General features: G+C 54.1%; 5 protein-coding genes across 5 annotated transcripts; 2 read left to right on the top strand and 3 right to left on the bottom strand.

Moving 5' to 3' along the window:
• Positions 1 to 1,208: 1,208 nt before the first annotated feature.
• On the bottom strand, positions 1,209 to 2,507 carry TRIREDRAFT_54596 (uncharacterized protein; the record flags this gene model as incomplete). The annotated part of the gene is made up of 1 exon (XM_006961219.1): positions 1,209 to 2,507. The coding sequence occupies one exon, from the start codon at positions 2,505 to 2,507 to the stop codon at positions 1,209 to 1,211; it is 1,299 nt and encodes a 432-aa protein (XP_006961281.1).
• Positions 2,508 to 3,681: 1,174 nt separating this feature from the next.
• Positions 3,682 to 6,442, bottom strand: TRIREDRAFT_1935 (uncharacterized protein; the record flags this gene model as incomplete). The annotated part of the gene is made up of 2 exons (XM_006960867.1): positions 3,682 to 5,985; positions 6,050 to 6,442. The coding sequence occupies 2 exons, from the start codon at positions 6,440 to 6,442 to the stop codon at positions 3,682 to 3,684; spliced, it is 2,697 nt and encodes an 898-aa protein (XP_006960929.1).
• Positions 6,443 to 14,640: 8,198 nt separating this feature from the next.
• Positions 14,641 to 15,978, top strand: TRIREDRAFT_21270 (uncharacterized protein). The gene is made up of 2 exons (XM_006960927.1): positions 14,641 to 14,888; positions 14,994 to 15,978. Exons 1-2 carry the CDS (start codon positions 14,829 to 14,831, stop codon positions 15,483 to 15,485), a joined length of 552 nt encoding a protein of 183 aa, XP_006960989.1. The 5' UTR covers positions 14,641 to 14,828; the 3' UTR covers positions 15,486 to 15,978.
• A 732-nt stretch (positions 15,979 to 16,710) lies between these two features.
• Positions 16,711 to 17,768, top strand: TRIREDRAFT_53888 (uncharacterized protein; the record flags this gene model as incomplete). Its single annotated transcript, XM_006961649.1, has 3 exons — positions 16,711 to 16,871; positions 16,972 to 17,543; positions 17,602 to 17,768. The coding sequence occupies 3 exons, from the start codon at positions 16,711 to 16,713 to the stop codon at positions 17,766 to 17,768; spliced, it is 900 nt and encodes a 299-aa protein (XP_006961711.1).
• Positions 17,769 to 18,485: 717 nt separating this feature from the next.
• TRIREDRAFT_102837 (uncharacterized protein) lies at positions 18,486 to 19,587 on the bottom strand (the record flags this gene model as incomplete). Its single annotated transcript, XM_006961218.1, has 5 exons — positions 18,486 to 18,554; positions 18,611 to 19,024; positions 19,081 to 19,211; positions 19,265 to 19,448; positions 19,507 to 19,587. The coding sequence occupies 5 exons, from the start codon at positions 19,585 to 19,587 to the stop codon at positions 18,486 to 18,488; spliced, it is 879 nt and encodes a 292-aa protein (XP_006961280.1).
• Between the last annotated feature and the right edge of the window lie 2,109 nt (positions 19,588 to 21,696).

Genomic DNA, 21,696 nt, shown 5'->3' with positions numbered 1-21,696 from the left:
AATCGAGGCAGGAACATCAATAAATGCAGATAGCAAACAATTCAACAGCCGCCTGAAAGCTGTTCGGCTCGAATCTCGAAATATCACACTCCTACACCACCATTTGTAATCACCACCGGATCAGTTCGGAGGAACCAGCACTAACAAGAAATCAAGCCAAAAGCAAACACACAAGCAGCCACATGCATCCCTCCGAGCGATTTCCGTGCATGAAAAAGTTCTTTCTTTTCCTTATTACTCAGTAGACTATCGGTATTAGCAGCCTTTGCCACGGAATCAAATGCCGCCTTGGCCGCTCAAAGCGGGCTGCAAAAAACACCGCCGGTTCTGCCAATCTACCATTATATCGTATTGCAGGTGATGAGCGGCGATGTTTTCTGCAGCCCGCATGGCCGCTGCTTGTGCGGCAACACCCCCCCCCCGCCATAAGGTAAGGGAGCTTCGCCCGGTTGACGTCTGGAGGATTCATACATGTAACCTACTATCAAGCACTACCGAGCATCTTTGATGCATCCTTTCGCGATGCTATACATTTTGCCGAGAAGCTGGTGCACGAAACATGCACGTTCTTTCAAAGTCTGGGTTAGACCAACAAGGGCTGAAGTCATGCTTACATCTCATTCTCCAATTGTCAAGCTTCAGCCACGCTTTGGCCCCGGGCAGTCATTCGACTCCTCCAGAACTCACACAGAAATTGTTAGAAAAGATAAATTGTCCTCCAATCAAAATAGAGAGACGGCGACACTTGGCGGTCGTGTTATAAGCGATTATGGAAAGAGAAACAAAAGAAAAAGAAAAAAGAAACAAAAAAAGAAAGGACGACACGAGCCTGATTCGAACAGGCGCTCCCGAAGGAACATGATTTCGAGTCATGCGCATTAGACCACTCTGCCATCGTGCCGAGATGCCTGTTTGACTTACTACTCCAGTATATAAATGCGTTATTGATCGGATGCTCCTTGCAATTGATTCGCTTCCATTCTCTCTTCCTTGTCCAATTTTCAAGACGAGGAGCCGAGGTGTCTAACCTCAGTGAGGAAACGCAATATTCTGAATGAAACATCATCTTTATGGATTGTTTCCATCCAATTCTATTATCATACAATGCCTATGCGAATTCAGTGTCTAACTTGCTATTCCAGATCGTCGGCCATCCCAAAAGACCAGACTTGGCTTGGAATATCCCACCCTCTTCATGCCATAACCCTTCAATCACTGTCAGACCCAGAACTGCTCGTCTCGTCATCACTGGTATCATCATCCTCATCTTCATCCAAGCTCTGCTCGGCAATCACCTCGTCAACCACCGTGCCGTCCACAGTCTTACCGCGGTCGTCATCAGGGTTTCCATCGTCTCCTAATTCACCCTCCTCCATATCGTCCTCATCACCCCGTCTCTTCCGCTTCGCAGGTCGGCTAGTATCCCGTCCTTGCTCCGGTCCCCTCTTGCGTTTCGCGTTCTGTTGTTGCTCCTCAGTATGTGAGACGATATCCTTTGGACCCAGCACGTATCCAGCCGGCAAGGCCTCCCCCTCGCGCAGGACATATAACGTCGGGAACTCGAAGACTCTGGTATTGCGAAGGATATCTCGAAGGCATTCCTCGGGAGGAATGGATGTAACGGTGACGAGTCGATCGGGTCGCTTCCGGGTGCTTTCGAGGAAGAACTGAAACTGTCGTCGCTGTGACTCGTCCTTGGCTTGTGGCCACTCGTCGATCGACGGGGCTGTGATGGTAAACCAGCGGCCTGTCTGCGGATCCTGGAGAGAATCAACCGCCACATGCCAATGGGCATCAGGAGAGGCTTGCGCAACGCCCTTAAACGGCCTCCTCTGCACCTTGCCCTCAGCCTTGGCTTGTGTCCCCAACAGCGCATTGTAACCCTTGTACAACGGCACGTCCTCCATAAGCTTCGACAAAGCCCTCGACTTGTGCACTTCGCTCGGATCGGTAGAGCTCCTCTCGAAGGTGAACCACTCCACCTGCCAATTGATCTTCCCAGGCCGTCGGCTCACCGTCGTATGATTCTCCCTATGCCTCGTCATGCCCTGCGGCGCAGACACAAGCACAGTCCCTTGCTTCCTCAGCTTGCTCGCAAGCAGCTTGTCCATCATCCTCTCCCTATTCTGCTTCAGAACCCGCGTCACCAAGACCTTGCGCCGCCTCCCGTCACGGCCTACCTTCCACCGCACCTCCTCCACCGTCAGCGGCCGCAGCTCGTCCTTTTGTATAATGCCTTTATCTTCCACAAAGACCCGTTCGGCGCGCTCGGACGCCATCTCAATGTTGTGCAAGAAATTGTAGTCGTGGTCGATACCCGCCGGGGTAGCCAGCTTCGACTTGGCGACGAACGCCGTCTGGTCGCGCGCGCCGCTGCATTGCGACCAGCTCTTGTGCTTCGTGACGCAGGCGAGGGAGCAGGTCGCGATGCTGCAGCGAGGACACTTGTATTTCGGGGCGTTGATGTGGCAGATGCCGCAGAGAGAGGTCAGCACAGCGTCCGCCATTGTGTTAAGCCCGAGGCTTGAAGAACTTGTGTAGCGGTCAGGGTAAAGGCTGCAAGAGACGATGAAGACGATGATTATGATGATGAGCGACCGCCGTCTCCTTCTCCAAAATTTCCAAAACTTGAATTGATGCGCAGCTCTTATCGGAAATATTTCCTTATCTTAGTGGAATGCCTCTGTGGAGCGGCAAAGCGGGCAGTTGACTAACTCGGCTCCACTCTCGTCGGCCCGGCTCCTTCCCGTGTGGTTTCAGTCTTCACCCTTTAACTTCGGTAGCAGTTCAGCGTTCATTTTCAACAACGCAGGGAAAATCGCTGGTCATTAGTATCTTAGGCAATTCGAAGGCAAGGGATCACTCTTATTAAGACCTAATAGCTACATTTCACAAATAAAAGAAGGATTATCTAGCATGCAATTACAAAACATATGTGGAAAACCCACAAACAGTCTAGCACAAGAGACCCCCAAATAGACTAGAACCGCCATCTCACAATTTGTTCGGAAGGAAAACACAGTAGATCAATGAGCGAGACTCGATTGTAAAAAACCTGAACTATCAAGGTGTCATAATTTCCCCCTCCCCAGGAAGAGGGAGAGGTAAAAGAAAAGGACAAAGTTAAGTCATGAATAAGAAGAGATCCTGAACCTCGATGGCGCCACGCAAGTCATCAGTCAGCCTGCCATCACAGGGTGCTCCCTCCATCTAGAATATAGTAAACAACAGGGCTAAGAAGGGGAAAAGGAACGAAAGATGGACAGGGAAAGGGGGGAATGAACGCCGTGATCCAAAAAAAAAAACAAGAATTGTTTTTATCCAAAGCCGCCACAAAACATGAAGCTAAGCATATCTATCCGCTGAGGCCAGGAACGCTCCAGGTGCAGGAATATATAGCTTGGATCGCCGTATCGAAGTGATGAATACAAAGAAAAGTGTGGGAGTGCCGCATTGGACTCGGCAATAGTACATGGGTTTGTTGGCTGGGGTGGTGGCTAGAAAGTATCCTCGACTTCTTCAGCCTCGGCATTGTCCTCTTCATCAGAAATCACTTGTTCTCCTTCAGGGTTGATTTTGTCATCATGGACTGGCCGCTCAGGCTCGGGCGCGTCCTCTTCATACTTGCCCTTTTCATTGGGGACACCCTGCTCGTCCTGCTCAACAATTGTCTGGTCATCTTCATCGGAGATTGCCGAAAGCGCTGATTCTTGCTCCAGAAGATCGGTGGAGAAGAGACTGCGGCTGCTTCGAGACGACTCCGTGGTGGCCGGAGACTCCGACCGGATCACTTCGGCAGTCATCGAAGTCCTCTTCATCGTCCTCGACAATCTTGGTTGGTATCTCGTCTCGAATAGAGTACTGTTGACTGGCGCGCTCTGGCGTTGTGGCCGTGGACGCAAACGATAGTGCAGTGCTACTGCGGTTGGGGATGAGATCCGGCGTTGGTGGTATTGAGCTAGGCCTCCCGGCAGTTGGTTGTAAGCGAGAACTCCCCTCGCCGGCGTCCGAGGTGGCGGTGGAGCGGGCGTCCTCACCATCATCACTATGAGCAGTCGACAGGCTGCTGTGGCGGCGGCTAGCACGTGTGCTGGCTCTCGATTCGGCATCCTGGGCAAGCTGCAGCCCGTCGACGGCAGCTTGGCACTGGTCCGCAATGTTGCGAACAATGTGGGCGATGGCGTCGGTCTTATCCTTGAGGTGGCGATCGGCCAGGTCCGCGAAGCTCGACGTGGAGAGGCGGTTGCTGCTGCGAGAGGGTCGCAGAGCGTGCGCGTCGGGGGCTCCCTCGCGCTCGTCGGACTCATAGCCAGCCTCGACCTCGCGGATGAGCTCATCCGGCTTGGTGAGGGACTGGATGAGGTGCTCCATGTGGTGGCTCTGGCCGCCGATCAAGCTGCGCAGGTGCAGGACGACGCGGCGAGCCTCGTCGCGCTGGCGCACAATGGTGGCATTGGTGTGGTGGAGCTGGGCAAGCTCCTTCTTGTTCCTCTTGCGCTCACGCTCGAGCTCTTCGGCAATCTCCTGCTGCAGGACGAGGGCCTCGAGGGCGTCGTCGCGCTGCTTCTCAGTGCCGTTGAGACGAGTGGCGAGGCGGTTGTTGTCGTCCTTGTGCTGGTCAATGAGAGTAGCCAGGCGGCGGTTCTCGCGCTTGTGGTTCTCAATCTTGACCTTGAGGTCCTGCGTCTCCTTGGTGAGCTGCTCGGCAAAGGCCTGGAACTTGAGGAACTGCTGCTTCCAGCTCTCAAGCTCCTCCACGAGGTAGTTATTCCGCTTGGTGACCTTGCCAAGCTCGGTGTCCATGCGGCCCTTGAGGTTGATGAAGTCCTGCCAGGCTTCGAGAGCGTCTCGAGAGTACTGGTTCCTCTCGCGGACAAGCTCGTTAAGATGACGCATCGACACCTTGGTCATGAGGGGCTTCTTGACGGAGCCGCCAAAGACAGCCTTGATGCCCGAGTTACGGCCCATCTTCTCGCACACATGATCCATGACGGCCATGACGGCATCCTGGTTCCACCATTCGGGGTCCTGGATCGACTCGACCTCACCGCGCATGACGATGATCTGGCCAGCGGGCACCAACTTGCCACCACCATAGGCGGAACGCAGGTGCTGAGGAACGCCAGAGGGCGTAACGTCGCCATTGAGGGCCTGGGTCAAGCGAGAGACAAACTTGTTGCGTTGGCCGGGAGACAGCGCGGTGGGAGGGCTGGATGTAAGGACAAAGTTGCGGTCCAAGTCGATGACCAGAGCATCGGTAGGGGCCGTGAAAAGAGATCGGCACTCGGCAGTGACGCCCAAGATGTATGGGCCAGGCTCCTGAACCAGCTCCTTGGCATGGCGAGCGTGCACGACGGGAACGTACAAGCCGCTCCACTCGAAAACTCGCACACAGTATCTCACAGTCTCCGAGGCAATCGTGAGCATGGCCGGGTAGTGGCTGACGAAGATGATGCGGCGAGTGGGGGAGATGGCAGCCTCAATGACACCAACAATGTTGGGGATGGACAAGCAGTTGAACAGAGGCCACATGGCGAAGTTCTGGAATCCGGTAGGGGACGACGGGAACTGGTAGCAAAGGGCGTAATCCTTCATGTCGATGCGGACCAGATCGTTCAGCCTCGGGGCCGGGAAGCTCAGAATGCGAGACACCTCCTCGGCATGGAACAGGTTCGTGGCCTTGTTCCAGTGAATCCACATGCCGCGCAGGTAGTCGCCCAGGAGGTTGTACAGAGGGTAGCGAGACAGGAAAGACAGGCAGTAAGGAATCCAGTACGTCTCCTCCGGGTTGTCGTAGTAGTCGGTTTCGGTCCTCTTCCTCAGCTCACGGATCGTCTCGGCCCTCTTCTCGTCGGCCCGCGACCAGACGCGCAGGCATATGCCGTAGAGCGTGTGAGAAGAGTCCTGCTGGAGGACGAAGGAGTGGTGAGTGCAGTGGGGCTGGTTCCGGCCAGTACAGATTTCGACGTCGTGAGGGAAGCAAGCCTGTTCAAGCCAGTGTTAGCGCACAACATACAGCGGGCGGTATTGGGGGCATCATCAAACGTACCCTCATAGAGGCGTGCAGAGCCCGCGCAGTCTCGTTGTCCTGCTCAAGACGGGGGCTGCTGCCGAGGATCTCGGGGAGCCAGAACTGCCCGACGGCGCCCTTCATGTGGGTGATTTTGCCCTGGGCGGGAGCGGGAGCCTTGACCCATTGAGAAGGCTCACGGCCGACACCGCAGACCATGTAGGCATGAGTGAGCGTCTTGGGGGTTCGCTGCTGGGGCTTCTGGACCAAGGTGGAGGGAATGGGCTGGGTGATGCGGGAATGCAGCGATGAGGTACGGCTGGGTATCATCATGGCTGGGTCGGCGCCGGCCTGGTCGCGGGTGCTGGGCCGGCCATCACGGTCGCCAGTTCGGGGGCGCGTAAACGAAGGACGTGTGGTGAGAAGAGACATGGTGGCGGCTTCGATGTCGTTTTTTTCAGGATCGGGGCTTCCAGAGAGGCTCTCTCGCTCTCACTCTCGCTCTCAGTCGGAGGACAAGAGCTGAAGTCGAGCTGGGGAGAACTCAGCGGGCCATCCGAAGGGCGTCCTGGATCTCACGGAGATGTGGTTCAAGGGAATGACGATGCCTCAGCAGGCGGGCCGATGCCTGGTGAAGAAAGGAAGGAAGAGAGAAAGGAAAAGGATGCTAGCGGACGACGTCAAGTGGTCCGTCACGAAGAGAAGAATGGAATCCCGTACAGAACGAGGGAGAAGCAGCAGGAGGAGGAGAAGAGAAGAGACTGGATCGGGCGACGCGAGACGAGGCGAGGCCCGGGAAATAGAAAAGGAGTCTTGGGGCGAACGGGGGGGCCATTCACGCTGCAGCTAAAATCACCTAACACGCCCTGTTAATAGTGGTGGCAGTTGGCAGAGCAAGTATGGTGCAAGTACTGCTAGGTAGGTACGGTGCTGTACGGGTACTTTACTTGACCTGCGGCTCGCTGCGACTGGTGCCGCTGCAGTCCAGTGCCTTTGGAGTGCTGTGGGAGGTGCCTCTCAGGGGCGGGTCTGCATAAAAGCATGGGGCACCGACCAGGGACCCCTGAAGGCCTCTCCACCCGCTGTGATGTTTTCCCCTCTGCTGTCGGTATTAGCCAGAACAGCTCTTCCCCAGCGGGCATGGCAGCATGGATACTGGATAATGTGAGCGACGGGCTTGACGAGAACAAGATATGATGGGCGTGATGGTGCTACGTGCTAGCCCAAAGGACGCTGCACAACCAAGCGTAGTCGGCAATAGCGTGCGGCGCGCGAGATTAGCTGGCCGAGCTGGCGTGGGACAGCACAGAACAGAACAGAAGGCCGGCTGAATGAACCATGGAAGTCAGTCATGCTGCTTGTGTGGAGGAGGTCGGGTGTTTGTCAGAAGAAGGCGAAAGACAGGACGGACCTCTCAGCCTCACCATGTCTCAATCGTGCTCAATGGGTCAATGGATCCATCCCCTCCGAACCCCGTGCTTCCGAGCATGCAAGCAAGCAAGCAAGTCAGTCAAGCCATGTTTCCTCCGTGATTCTCGTCCCTCCTGAGACTGCCTGCCTGTCTGCATGTCTTTCTCCCCCCCGGGAGCAGCAGGGAGCGCCTCTTGCTGCGTGCAATCTACCGGCCTTCTGGGCATCCAGGCACCGACTGCAGCTCCCACTGCTGCTGCTGCTGCTTCTCTGCACGAGGGCGACAGGGGGGTCTCCTGCAAGGATCAGGGGTCCCGGCCAGACTGCAAAATTGAGCTGCCCCCAAAGGGCCAATCACGGCGCCCGGAGCCCAGCATCTGGACCCCAGCGAGTGAAATTCGTCTCTGCTGGTGCTGGCAGGAAAGGGGATCGCGGCCTGGTCACGGCGTAGCGGGCGGACATGGTTGAATGATTCAATCAAAGTCCAATGGCAGCTGCGCGGTGGCCTGTATACGTACAGTATTACCGTACCGGTACGAAGGAATCAGCAGGGAACCAGCTGGGGCGGCCAATTGAAGGCCGACCGGAGGTATTGGGGCAGAGAGTCTCACCCGATGTGTTTTTTCCCTTGTGTGATTTTTTTTCTTCTTGTCTTGTTTCGTGTTGTCGCCACGCAAATAGTTTGACTGGCGATGCAGGGAGGAGAGGCGAATGGATGCAAGGGAGAGGAGAAGGAGAGGAGAGGAGAGTTGCGCCAAAGAGGGGGAACAGGAAGCTTAGAGTATGTAGTAAGAGGTTCTCGGTGTGTTTCGAGTGCTTGTGAGCGGTCAGTTTCTTGCACTCTGATTGCTCGGTTCGTTGGTAATACCTCACTGTATCATTACTACGCCCATCACCAGCCCCGAGACAAGCAAGTACTGGACAGTACAAGTACTCTTTACCTCGATCCCGAGCTTCCATCAGAACCTGGAACCGTCCATACGAGTACGATACGGACAGCATTGCGGAGCCCCAGCAGTACTGGCTAATTCTACTCCGAGCCTCGAAGCTGTCAGTGGGAAATAAGGCAGATTGCTCTCATCAACGTCGTCATCGCCGGAACTCCACCAAGGACAAGCCAGGCTCTGGTCTGTCCCTTCAGACATTTCTCCTCCTCAAAGCCCCCCAGCCGTTCGCATTTCGTCACCCGGTTCAAGAGCAGGGCTGCCCTTGTCCTGTCCTGTCGTGTCCTGCTTTGCTTCGAATCACCAGTTCCACTCCTGCTTCTGCTTTCCGCCCTTGCTTTTGCCGACGTGCTGAACTGTCTGAAAACTCCGTGGTTGAGAAGGCCAAGGATGGAGTTTACAGCTGCCTACCTATCAACTACAACTACTATCTACCCTCCAGACACACACTCATCAAGACACACAGCTCTGGTCTACGTTACGCGCATGTGTGCTGTGCTCCCTACATACAGCCTTCTTTCTCCATGCCCGCAATGCTTTGCATGCATGCATGCGCCCAATTCTCGGACATCCATAACACCAGACGGGGGGGGACACGCCTGCAGTTGCCCCTGTGTGCCTGCATACAGATATGGCGCCATGCATGTCGCACCCAGCGATGATACCGTGACTTGCGGGGAGCGGCAAGATTGCCCAAAGAAGAATGCTCTAGACTCAACTCTTGTGATGGGTTGTAAATGACAGGGTTATCCGTCTGGAGTAGAAGCTCGTGGGCATTCTATTCGCTCAGTTGCTCCCGGCTCAGTCTCTTTATCTCTTCATACCTGTTCCTAGAAACCATCATAGTACTACATCCCTCGTGGGAGGCGGTTCCGGTCCGTCCTCGTATCAGGGCTCGTCCCTTGCAGGGCCTGCCATGTCGTCTAGCTGTCACTCCACGTCGCACCTTTAACAGCCACAACCTGGGCCGTGGTCAATAGTCTCGTCCTTCATTGGCAGCTCTGCAGAAAATCCGTAAATAGGTATGTAGCGAGCACGATTCCTCCTGCAAGGCTAATGTAGGGCCTCGGGTAGCGACCTTCGGATGCATGGCCAAAGGCCCGCGCACGCATCCCGCTCCCAACGGACAGACGCCATAACCACCACTCTCTGGCTGCTCCTCACAAAATGTCCCCGTCGAGCAGCTCGGGCCTCGTCAACCGTTTGTCGCGCTGCTACTGGTCCAAAAAAAGACGCCGTTGACTGCTCGTACGATATCACCAATGGGGGGGCCCTCGGCGCTGAGCCCAGCATGTGGTCTGCCCCCTACAGGCTTGAATGCATCATCAACTCTGCTTTCTTCTATTCTTCCCAAGTCTGTGCATGGACTAATAGCGGCGGTTCCCTGGCGCGACCTCTGCTCATGTGAGGAAACCCAGTCTTTCTTGCCTGCTGGGCATGGTACTATCAACTTTTCCTGCTCGTCTTTCAGGAAATGTGACAGGTGAGATATGTACGCAGATGCAGGGCGAGCCGCGAGATGGGACACTCCGCCCCAGTAATACCGCCACCTGCTACATGTTACACTGCATGTAGTTTGTACTAGTATTTGGGCCACTGGACAAGAACGGGATGGGCAACGAGCGGATCGTGATTTTGGAGCAGGGACAGCAGCACAAAGGTCGCTAGAGGCACGACCCTGGGCTGCAGACGGCATACGACACTCCGCATTCCAGTCGTGTCTCGCATGGCAAGACACGTTCGCGCCACAAATGTTCAATAGCAGATGCAGGCAATGATGGGTCCTACGTAACGGTTCTACTCCACATGCAAGGGCATCTGCTGCTCGTCCAACGTGATGATATTCCCAAGCAACAAGAGCACCAAGAGGCTAAAGGAGCAAAAGCAAAGAAAACCCGTTTCTTGAGGGGGATCCTTGTTGTCTTCTGATACCTACTACTAGATTGTGCTGCCGATCGCGGGCCAGACCGGGTCGTGATACCACAGCATCTACTTGCCCCATGCATTGCCCTTATCCCATGCATTTGTATATGCCTACGCAAGAGCGTGTTCTGCGCCCTTACAGCACGAGAAAGGGAAGAGAAGAGGGAGGGGGGGAAGGGGGGGGGGGGGGGGGGGGGGGCCATACGGAATAGCATCATCGCTTTACGAATCCCATGGTAGAGGCATCATTCGGTTCAGCCTTTAGCGGTGTGCCCGTATGGCCTCGCCGTCGCTATATCGCCTCCCCACGTATTATCGAGAGTGGCGGACCCATCACGTTATGGATGGGTTGTCATGTCTATACATGTATATACAGCAGGTCTGTGCCCTGAATGACGCTCTTCTGACCAACATGACTTTGCGTGTCTCTTGTATACACCCGATCAGAGCAGGCAGCTAATATTGTTCCCTCAGGATGGGCACATACCGTAGACTATCTGCCTAGTACGACGATGGTGCTCCATATACGCTTCCTCTCATGTATCGGGAATTGTCAATACGGCGGGATGTCTCGTTCAATTCTCTGAAATATGCTCGCTACTTCATGTCAACAACAAAGATGCCACGAAGCAGGCTGACATTATGGAGGGAAGAACCGCTCAGCAGCATCCGGCATGAAGAAATGGGGGGTTGAGAAAGGGCAGGGTGTAGGCAATGCTAGAGAAGCAATGCGATCTCAGCAGTAAGGCTGTAATAAGCCATCCATGAAGACCAAGCACATGACATGCAAGTGTTGTTATCTGACCCCCCTCTAGTGCCTCAAGCTGCTGGCGGCCTATGGGTAGAAGGCATCTGTACTACCATGTACGTTCAACGGTGCACTATTGGCATGCCACAAGCTACATGTAAGGTAGGTAGGCAATTTTCCACGACCAGATGCATCTGTTGCATCAACTGACACGATATCGGTGAACGGCGGGCCGCAACAATCTCCAGGGAGCAAAAATCGATATACAAGTACATGTATACAAACACACAGTCACTTACATACTACCTTGAATAGGTTTTGGGCTGTTGACCGACCTCAAGCATGCAAGGCTCAAGTATCGCATGAAACTACATACGTACGGAGTAGACTGCCTTAAGCGCAATCTGACGACTTTCCCAGGCAGCTCGGTCTAGGTTCCATAGCTTCGGTTCGTGGTGCACAACTTATCTGTGGATACGTCTCCTCGTGGGTTGCCCTCATCGAATCACATGTCGTCGATGGTCTCGGAATGACTTGATGTATGTATGTACTAGTCCTACCTTATTTTCCGACATGGCTTCTTGCAAGGAAAGACAACCCTACCTATCCTCGGAAAAGACATGACGCGATCTGACCATGGCCCACTGCTTCCCGAGGTCCCTGCATTTTGTTTCAGCTGCTGGATGTCATCGTGGTTGACTCATCTAAGCACTTGTTTCCCAACGAATGATAGAGACGGCCATGGAGAGTGAGAGTATCTACGTCGTACACAATCACGGCAGCCTCAGTTCAAGGCCAATCTCAACTGACCTATTTTGCTACCCATGTAGTAGTCATCATCTGTTTTCCTGCATTTGAAAGCTATGGTTGTTGCGACGTTGCGTGACTCAGATAAGCACGCGAGCGTAGTAACTGTGTCTCAGGGACGTCTCGGCAGAATAGTGTCAATCATGCCTTTGCCTCTGTTTGTTTACCCGTCACTGGTTCAGAAGAATGGAAAGTTTTGGTTACTATTTCGACATATGATATCCTGACAGACGGACAGATGCTATTGGCTAGGCAGCTATAAGCGCCTGGCAAGAGTCTTCAAGTAAACATCTCGATCGTCAACTCTCGTCATATTACCGTCCGAGCTAGAATGTGCCTTTTGACGTAGTCAATGCGCTGGAAAGCAATTGTCCGTACACGCCTAGTCAACGTCCCTCATAAGCACCGAGGGTCGATGTCATTCATCGCCAACGAAGTCCAAGTAAGCAAGTAAGGTATGTAGCCACAGTAGCGCATCAACAGACTTTCATATGTCAGAACTTGACGAAATGCCCAAAGGATGAGCAGGCCCGAGCCGAGAGCACGATAAGCACAAAGACATTCATACCCAGAAAACCGCAAAAACACGCAAACAATGCCCACCCCTTTCAAAAGGCAAGCAAGGGAAAGAAAAGACCATCAAGGTCTGATTCGCTTCTAGCATGTGATTGTGGCTGGTGAACTCCCATCAGTATAAACTCGTACTCCACATGAAGAGCGACAGGGGGGTTAATTCGGATAGTACTAGGTATTAGCAGCAGCCGCCGGTGTGGATCGATCAAACTTCCGACCTGTAAATGAAAACTTTAAACAAAGTCCTGGCCGACGAATACCTTGAAAGAACAAAAACAAGGAGAATCAGTTTCATTCAGGGGACAGCGTAAGGATGGGGATGACACGCAGTGCGTTGCGTTGCGGCTGCTACGCAACTCGGGTGCCGACGGCTTGGGTTTTGGCATCTGAAATGTGTGCGTCAACCCACCGTAATGACCAATCGCCAGTTGTAGCCAAACGCCCGGACACGAGCGAGACGCATCTCATTCTTGTGAGCCAAGGCATGCAACATCAAAATTCATCTACTAGCACGTGAATGATGAGCTTTTCGGGCCTGTTCACCTCTCAGCCAGAAAGATACGAGGGTAAGAGTCAGCATGCGGTCTCTTTACCTAGGTAAAAAGCTGTCGAAAGCTTGGATGGACGGAGGTCCTTGGCGCTCACGCTACAAATCCAGTGTGTTGGACTATTAATCAAACCTGGCTCGATCAGAATCGTTCCCATTATCCATCCAGCTTCTCCTATTACCCTCCCCCCCTGTGCAGGGTGGTGTGCTTGCACATATTACATGAGGCGGTTTTGTCTGCTCCTCTTCGTGCTTTCTCTATAATAGAGGGTCAGGTGAGCTGGTGACGCATACGTACGAGCCGTGTTGCCGCTCTCAGCAGCAGCGAGTCAGTCCACCATCGCAGCACAGTGTAAGCAAGCACGTGTACCTATGCCCATACGGTTGCTCCAAGGCTTGCGGATGCTGAGAGCCGGGACCATGGTTGCATGGCTGAGAGAGAGATAAGGACGTCCCGAGCTCACAAGCCTCCCATCCATCAAAACGAGTCTAATTCTCACCCTCAAGGCAGGGGGATCTGCCTGGTGCGAGTGGAGTCGAGAGTTGAGCTTCTTTCTTTTTGACTCCCATTTCTGCTGCTTTGAGAGCTGACTGATCCTCGATCTCAGCGATAAGGCGGATGACAGAATGAGAAACGCCAGGCAATCGGCAAATGCATGTGCAAGTTGTTGCGTGAAATTGTAACGCTCGGACACCCGAGAGATAGCGCCGACAACACACCGCAACAGACCCCAGGACCCGTCGCCATTCCGGATGACATTGCCTGTGGTATCATGAGGTCTCTGGGGTTGGCTGTGAATAGCATGATGCGGACGGCCCGGGTCTTATGTGCCGCGGGATGCATTGAGCTGATTTAGTCCTTCTCCATACTAGTAATAGTATCGGATACTCCCAGTGGATCATGTATCCGTAGCATAATACTAGTACTTACATGCTTCAAGAAGGCATTGATGCGATTGCCGACACGCAAAAGGCGCCGGGAGCGTCGACTGAGCTGATGAAGAAACTCATTGGAGAAAGGCCTCATCCGACAAGAGACGGCTCGGGACCCTGTATCCGGATGAGCCGCTTACCCTGCGCCAAACCAGGAAATGAAACGCAAGCAAGAAACAAAAAAAAAAAACAAATCGAGGATTAGCATTACCAAATAATGTTGCAGCAGCCGGCTTCAGAGCAGCGAGTCGTGCTGCTGCGGTTGGCTGGGAACGAATCGTGCTTCCCTTTCACATGTCGAAACCCACGGAATCGCATCCCTGTCCGACTAGGCAAGTGTGGCTGAAGCAGCCAAGCACCAGCCAATCGCAGCACGGCTCCCAGCTGCAAGCCTCACACGTTTGGGCAGCTTGGCTTCGCCGCTTTCACATGCCTTTTTCCCATGTCCCTCTCTCTGCTGCTGCTCTTCCCTGGAGGGGAGGGGGGGGGCCTTATTCTGCATGGGAAATGGCACTGACCTCAAAGTACCGTTCGCGGGAGGGCGCCGCGACAGACGCACCCAATCGCGGCGTCCAGGGTACTTGTGCGTTATCAATACATCATCCCCGGTGGCGCGCCCTCTGCCAGTCAGGCTGGGAGGGGAGGAATCCGCGGGAATGGGGAATGCGGAATGCTCATTAATAGGCAATCCGCCCCGTCCTTATCGCCTGCTGCTGCTCTTCTCTCACCCTGCTCGTTCTTGTTTGCATCCCTTTTCCTCCTTCATCCTTCTTCTCAGCTCTACCATCTCCCTCATCTCGAACAACATCGACACTTCAATTCTCGATCTGTCCCGCGTCAGCCAGCACGAGAGTTGCAACGTCAGCCGACCTCTGTCGAATCTCCAGCCTCACCTAGCATTCAATTATCCATATCTTCACTCCTGACATCACAATGCCTGCTCCTCAAGTCAACGGCGAGGTGTCAAACCACATCCACTCCGCCTTCCTCCAGGTACGCATAGCTGTGCTAAAAAAACACCTCTTTCGTTGCCCAACAATCGGCAAATGAATATATCCCCCGTATGGTGCCTGATTCGATTATTAACACGCTTCGCAGCATCTGCTCTCGTATCCCCTGGTTAGCGACAGCATTCACACTGTGACCTCCAACGAACTCGCGCAAAAGTCCATCAAGCTCGGCGACTCTGCCTATCGAACTTTCGCCGCCCCTGTGCTTCCCTACCTCCAGAAGCCCTATGGCCTCATCTCTCCCTACTTCCAAAAGGCCGACTCCTTTGGCGACCAGACCCTGGACCGCATTGACGAGCGCTTCCCCATTGTCAAGAAGCCCACGGGCGATCTCTACAACGAGACGCGTGGTCTGATCCTGCTTCCCTACCAGAAGGGCCTCGAGGGCAAGGAGCATGTCTCCAAGATCTACGCTTCCGAGCTCAAGAAGCTCGAGCAGGACGGCGTAGTAGCCCAGGGCAAGGCCGCTGTTTCCACCGCCTTTGTCGTTAGCAACGAGACGCTGGCCTGGTTGAGCAACTTGGTTGCCGTCAAGAAGGCCGAGGCCGCTGACGCCAGCAAGGAGAAGATCAACCAGTAGACGAGTTTCCCGAATGGATTACCAGCGAATTTTGTCTTTTCTTGTTTGATCGGCGCTCTTTTTCCCTTTTCATTTGTCTTTTTTCCATCTTCACTTCAGCTTCCGCATCTTCGTCGTTGTCGTGTCGCGCCCGGCTTCTTTCATCGTCGCATCGTCGATTTCCGACGCCAGTCTATTTCGCATGCCATAAGAAACACCTGGAAACAGGGAGGCCGGAGTAGACTGCTTGTTGGATTGCGACTGGGCGTCTTTAGCCGGTGTCAGTATCGCCTGTTTCCCCAGCGGCCACACTCTGACGCATCTTGGTTCGATTGGATTCGATCCTCATTCCACTCCCTTGTTTCGCCATGCTATCAATCCACCACCCGCCTCACGATACCTGTGTGACCTGGGGACGAATTGGGACCTCATTCCCACCGGCAAATGGATGGCAATTGGTCTAGGATGGGAGGGTTTCCAACACGGAACGCTTGACTCTTCTTTGTTTTCATGTATGGGCCATTATATGGAAGGACGTAAAAACGGGTAGAATACCAATGGGAGTTTGCTTTGCCAATCGAAGAACTGTGACACTGTCCGACACTGTCCGCTTCTCTCTTTGATCATGTGATGAGTGACGGCAGGAAATCTTTTGTGAAACCAAGAATGGGAAAAGATGGATGGTTTAGTCAGAGCTCCAAAAGCATTTTACGAGCAGCAGCAGTAAAGAGTACGAAAACGGAAGTACAGGCTCGGCTGCTGATGTAAAGTTGACTAATTGTGGACCCCAGCTTTGTTAACCTCGCCCCTCTGCCTCATTGATGGCGAAGAAGCTCCCGAAGCTGGCTTCGAGAAAAGCTTCTTTGATAAATGGAATTCCCTTGATTATGCGGCATTACGAAATGGTGCCGAGCGTCGAGAAATTTCTCTCTTTATATTGCTTCAGCTGCCCCTCCCCCAGATGAGCCCGTATGCTTGTGGGATCTACGACATATATAAAGTTCGCTGATCTCTGCGGATCTTGGTTCACATGAAGCTCCTTCAGATCATCCTTGCAATTGTCATTGGACTGGCATCGACAGTGCTATATCAACATCGAGAAAGCATTTCTGATATCGTATCATTTGTCATTACTTCTCCCGCAACCCAGTACAACGAAGTGTTTCCCCAAGGAGCATCAAACGAGACAAACTTAGCGGCAAAGGCATCAGAAAGCAACTTTCACCACCACCTCACAACCACCGAAATGTCCGTCCCCCGAGCCATCGCAAAGGTCGTCCGCGCCATCGAGCAGTCCGAAGGCGCCGGAGCCCGTGTCCGCCGATCCATCGGCACCCGCGAGCAGCGCAACTTTAGCCCCTTCCTCATGCTCGACCACTTTTCCACAACCGCCGGCTTCCCAGACCAGTACGTCGTCTTTCTCTCTCTCTCTCTCTCACCTCTTCTTTCTTCTTTTCCCTGAACAGCAACAAAAAAAAAACTAACACACACACGTCTCAAATGGTAGCCCCCACCGCGGCCAGGAAACAATCACATACCTCCTCGACGGCGTCATCGACCACGAAGACTTCGCCGGCAACGCGGGCACCCTCCACTCGGGCGACCTCCAGTTCATGACGGCCGGCCGCGGCATCATCCACGCCGAGATGCCCCGCAAGCAGCCCGACGGCCGCCCCAACGTCGGCCTCCAGCTCTGGGTCGACCTCCCCAAGGAGCTCAAGTACTGCGAGCCCCGCTACCGCGACCTCCGCGCCGCCGAGATCCCCACCGTCGACGTCGACGAAGGCCGGGTCACCGTCAAGGTCATCTCCGGCCAGAGCCACGGCGTCGACTCCGTCAAGGAGCTCGCCTACACCCCCGTCTGGCTGCTCGACTTCCTCCTCAGGCCCGGCGCAAAGGTCACCCAGGCCCTGCCCAAGGGCTGGAACGCCTTCGCCTATGTCCTCGACGGCAGCGTCGTTGTCGGCGAGGGTCCCGACGCTAGAAAGGTTGAGCAGTACGACAACGTCTTCTTCAAGCAGGAGGGCGATGTCATCCACCTGTCAACTGATGCCAACGCCACAAAGGACGCTCGAGTCTGTAAGTCTTGCTCCCTCGCCCACCTACATATGTGACGAATATGCTGACTGGTTTCCAGTCGTCATCGCAGGAACTCCTCTTGACCAAAAGGTCGTGCAATACGGCCCCTTTGTCGTCAACTCCGAAGAAGAGGTCATGCAGACCTTTTCTGACTTCCAGAGCCACGAGAACGGCTTTGAGCGTGCCAAGAACTGGAGAAGCAAGATTGGCGACCGCGTATATTAGACACGCCATCCACCCCCTGGCCTACCTTGGAGTTTCTGGCCGCATTTCTCTTTTTGCGGACTCTGGCGTTCTTGGTGCATTCTGCGATTGTATTTTTACGGGGAAATAATTCGTCTCGGCGTATTCTTGACTTGGACGTATAGTGTCATTCATCTTAGATAGATGCAGTATTCATCTGCTTAATGGTAGAGCATCACCCTTGCTTGTCACGGCATGCTGGATTGCAGATTGCACCAAAATTATTTATTATTCGTCCTGTCAAAGTACAGCAAGAGAGCCAACCCGTTCATCCAGATCATGTCGGAATCAGGTATCCATAATGCCCGGTACACGGCAGTCTTGGGGCCCTCAAGCCAGACAGACGATGTGAGCCTGTAAATCAGCCCTGTTCCTGAGCTCCGTCTTGCTCGCAGCTTTCCACTGGCCCGTAGGCAACAAAATTAATCACCAAATCCTCATTGCATTTCTCATGGCCCAATTAGAAAGAAATGAAAAAAGAAAACCGCATGACTCATTAGCCCTCGTCGAATTTGCCCGGTTCATGTCCATTCACCTGGTTCCTATTTTCCTTGTCATTGAAAGATAGACTCTGGCGCCGATTCCCACGCCGGGCGCGAAAGATGTTTACTAAGTCGAGGATTATGAGACAATAACAGGGTATTATATATCAAAGATGTGCAACGCGAAACATCAAAAGGGGCCATTTGGGAGAGATGCTTAGAGCATGAGGAGGGCAACGCCGGCGGCGGCAATGATACCGACAGGACCAGCGGTCTTCTGAGGAACCTGTGGTCAAGAGTCAGAAGAGAGTCACTATGGAATGTCAAAGGGTCAAGACTTACGCCGGCGCCAGTGCTGGACGTAGAGGAAGCACTTGAACTGGCCGTCTCAGTCGCAGTCTCAGTCTCAGTGGCCTCGGCGCCAGAGTTGGTGGACTCAGTTTGCGTTGCTGATTCAGTGACTGTAGCGGTCTCGGACTTCGTGGTGAGAGTCTTGACAATGGCAGAGCTGCCAGAAGTCACAGTCGTCAAGGCGGCGCTGTCGGTACCCGTTGCGGTAGGTACAGAGCCAGTGAGAGTGACAGAAATAGTGCCACTCAGAGTAGTCTGACCAGTGGACGTGTGAACATTGCCGTCAGAGTCCGTAACGGCAGTGGTGAAGGTAGAGACGACTCCGTTGCTCGCATTGCCGGTGGCGGTCGCGATGCCGGTAGTAATAGTCGTGCCATCCGAGGTGACGGTAGTAAGGAGAGTCTCCTGATAGCAAGCGTGAGCAAAGTGCACTCGTCGATGGCAAGATGGATAGAACTCACAGTGATAGCACCGGAAGCAGTAGCAGTGACAAGCGTAGACACACTGTCAGTAGCACTACCAGACACACTTGCAGTGCGACTGGCACCACCGCTGCCACCTCCAGAACTTGTTTGAATCGCAACACCAGCTCCTACGACGCGTTAGGGATAGCTCTTGAGGTAGGCGGTTGAGATGAAGACTTACCAGCGCACACGCTGATGCCGTACTCAACAACCTTTCTGGCATCCTCAGCCGAGCAGATAGCCGCGGAGCAATCTCGGAGGCCGTAAAGGAAGTTCTTGTTGGCACAAAGACATCTCAGGTCATTCTGCTTGCAACCCAGCTCATCAGCCTTGTCGGCGCTCAACATGTTGGCAGCGCAGGTTTGCTAAGAGGGTTGTCAGCAATGGTATAAACAGCCAGAAGAAGGCAATATGGAGACTCACACCACAGGCGGCGAGGTTGGCAGAACCCTGAGCGGCAGTGGCCGCAACCAAAGTGCAAAGGGCGATAACGACGGATTTCATCTTGACGATGCTGCTGTCAAAAAGAGACCGGTGTTCTGCAAAGGCGTGGCGCTGTTAGCATAAAAGAAGGTCTGGACTGCTGGTATCCGCAGAACGAATACAAGTAGCGAGCGGTGGTCTTGAAAGGATGTGAGGGCGGAAGTTGGCGAGAATGCTGAAGAAAGAAGGCGGGTCAAATCGAGGAGTGAAAAGGCAGCGGGTTGTCGAGGATTGAAGGCAGCTTTTAATCACAGAGGCCAGCGGAAGTGACTGCAGAGCAGGTGCTCATTTTCCGGCAGCCGGCAGGGCACGATGAATGTTTGTGCTAGGCCGTACAAGGGGGTTGTACGACGCAATGGAGGAGATGAGCGGATGGAGTGTGGATTGTGAAAGAGACGGTGGTGTTCCCTCAGGACAAGCAACCAGGCCATCCAATGTTGTAGGCGCTCGGGAAGCTGTCCAGATATGCGAGGCAGACGGGAAGAGGGGAATACGCAGACAATGTTTGGTGAGCGAGGAGGAGGTAGGCGAGGTGGACCAACCTGGGAGATACAGACACGCAACGAGAGACGAGGCAAACAACGAACGGCGATGAGGAGGCGACCTGAAGAGCTGGACTCTGTGTTCTCGATTGAAGCCGGTGGTGATGGAGGAGAAAACTCTTTAAGAGGCTCAGGTGGAAGAGGTGAAGACGGTGAAGGCTGGAAATGAAGAGGAGGAAGGAACAAGATTGAGTGCAACTGCTGGATCGTGGGAAGAAGAAGGAGGTCTGGAATCTTTATGGGGCAAGGAAGGAGCAGGATACATCCCAGCGAGAGGTACCTCGCCTTGCAGCTGCTCTGCTGCCCTTCCTCTGTACCTGGCGCCTACCTCATCTGCAGCACTTGCCGGCAACTGACGCTCCTGCCCCACGCCAGCTGGCAGATCTGCTTCGACCAACGTCATTCACCACCGAATGGAAGCTGCGATCAGGTCTGGCTGGTCTGGCTTGCCGGGCAAGGGTGGGTGGAGTGACGAAGCTTGTGTGACGCCGTCTTTCCAAATTGCAGATGCACGATCGCGATGCTCCAAGTGTGGCGCTGAAAGTACAGGTACCGATTAGAATTCCATTTTTCTCCATCTTGGGGTGGCACTCGAGCCTAGGGAAGCTGTGAGACAACATCCCCCGTTGGATATGGAATGGAGGCAGATGAGAAGAACAGCCAGAGACTGCTGGGCACGGAGATGCTGCTGTTGGCAGCCGTGCGGCGTTGCCTAGCACCCGAGTCCCTTGCATTGAGGCCCTACCGGCGACAGTAAGGCACTGGGGGCTTTTGGAACCCGAGCACGTTCCGTGAGGTGTTTGCGAGGGATGGACGATACATCGAGGAGCTGCGGAAGAGCAAGCCACTTGGGCGTCTTGTCGGTTATCGGCTCGGAAGAGAGCAGCATCTCCCTTGACAAGCTTGGCAACTTGAGGTCCACCGTTTGCCGGCCCTGGCAGAGCTGAGGACTAACATCAGATCAGGACGGGACGCCTTCACTCACGTGCTCTGACTTCAGCACTTCCAAGTTCCATGGGAGCTTCGCCCACAGCAGCTTGAGCTTCGCAGGAGAGAAAGCGATCGAAGCATCACCACCAACACTTTCGGGCACTAGCTCCGACTTTCCAGCCACCTGAGCGGCGCACTTCAGCTCGCGCCCCGGCTGCCGCAATGCGCTACGACTCTGAAGCCGATAGGCTCAGGCACCCTAGCTTCAAGGTACAGCAACTTGGCTGGTGGCAATGGAGTCGGTGGCGCTCTGGATGGCTGGAGTTGATTGCCTCATTCTGCTGCATGCATTTTCAGGTTTCTCTACTATGCATTGCAGGGAGAGTCTCACCGTATACTAATGCTTCCCTCTCGCCCAGCACTGACTCTCCAATTGCAATCAGATATGGTTCAATTGAGCCATAGGACACGGTTACTCGCTTCTCCTTCTTCCGAGCAACAGCTTCGACGGACCCAGCGCCGTCTGCACAGTTCGATTGTTCCGCGCTTCACGAAAGGCGGCCAAGTGTGTCTCATATCGGCCTCAGGCGGTCCAATACTACAATGTTGCTAACGGGCCTCCACTGGCCATGGCAGAACCACAATGCGGCCCCGCTCG

The sequence above is a fragment of the Trichoderma reesei genome (genome assembly GCF_000167675.1).
Source record: "Trichoderma reesei QM6a unplaced genomic scaffold TRIREscaffold_1, whole genome shotgun sequence".
NCBI lineage: Eukaryota > Fungi > Ascomycota > Sordariomycetes > Hypocreales > Hypocreaceae > Trichoderma > Trichoderma reesei.
This window is presented reverse-complemented; position numbering and strand designations above follow the sequence as displayed.

What these genes read in the sequence shown, in the direction of transcription:
- TRIREDRAFT_21270 (XM_006960927.1), top strand. Translation starts at nt 14,829, where the DNA reads ATGCCTGCTCCTCAAGTCAACGGCGAGGTGTCAAACCACATCCACTCC. An exon ending in TCCACTCCGCCTTCCTCCAG is followed by an intron (nt 14,889 to 14,993) that starts GTACGCATAGCT and finishes CACGCTTCGCAG; the next exon opens with CATCTGCTCTCGTATCCCCT.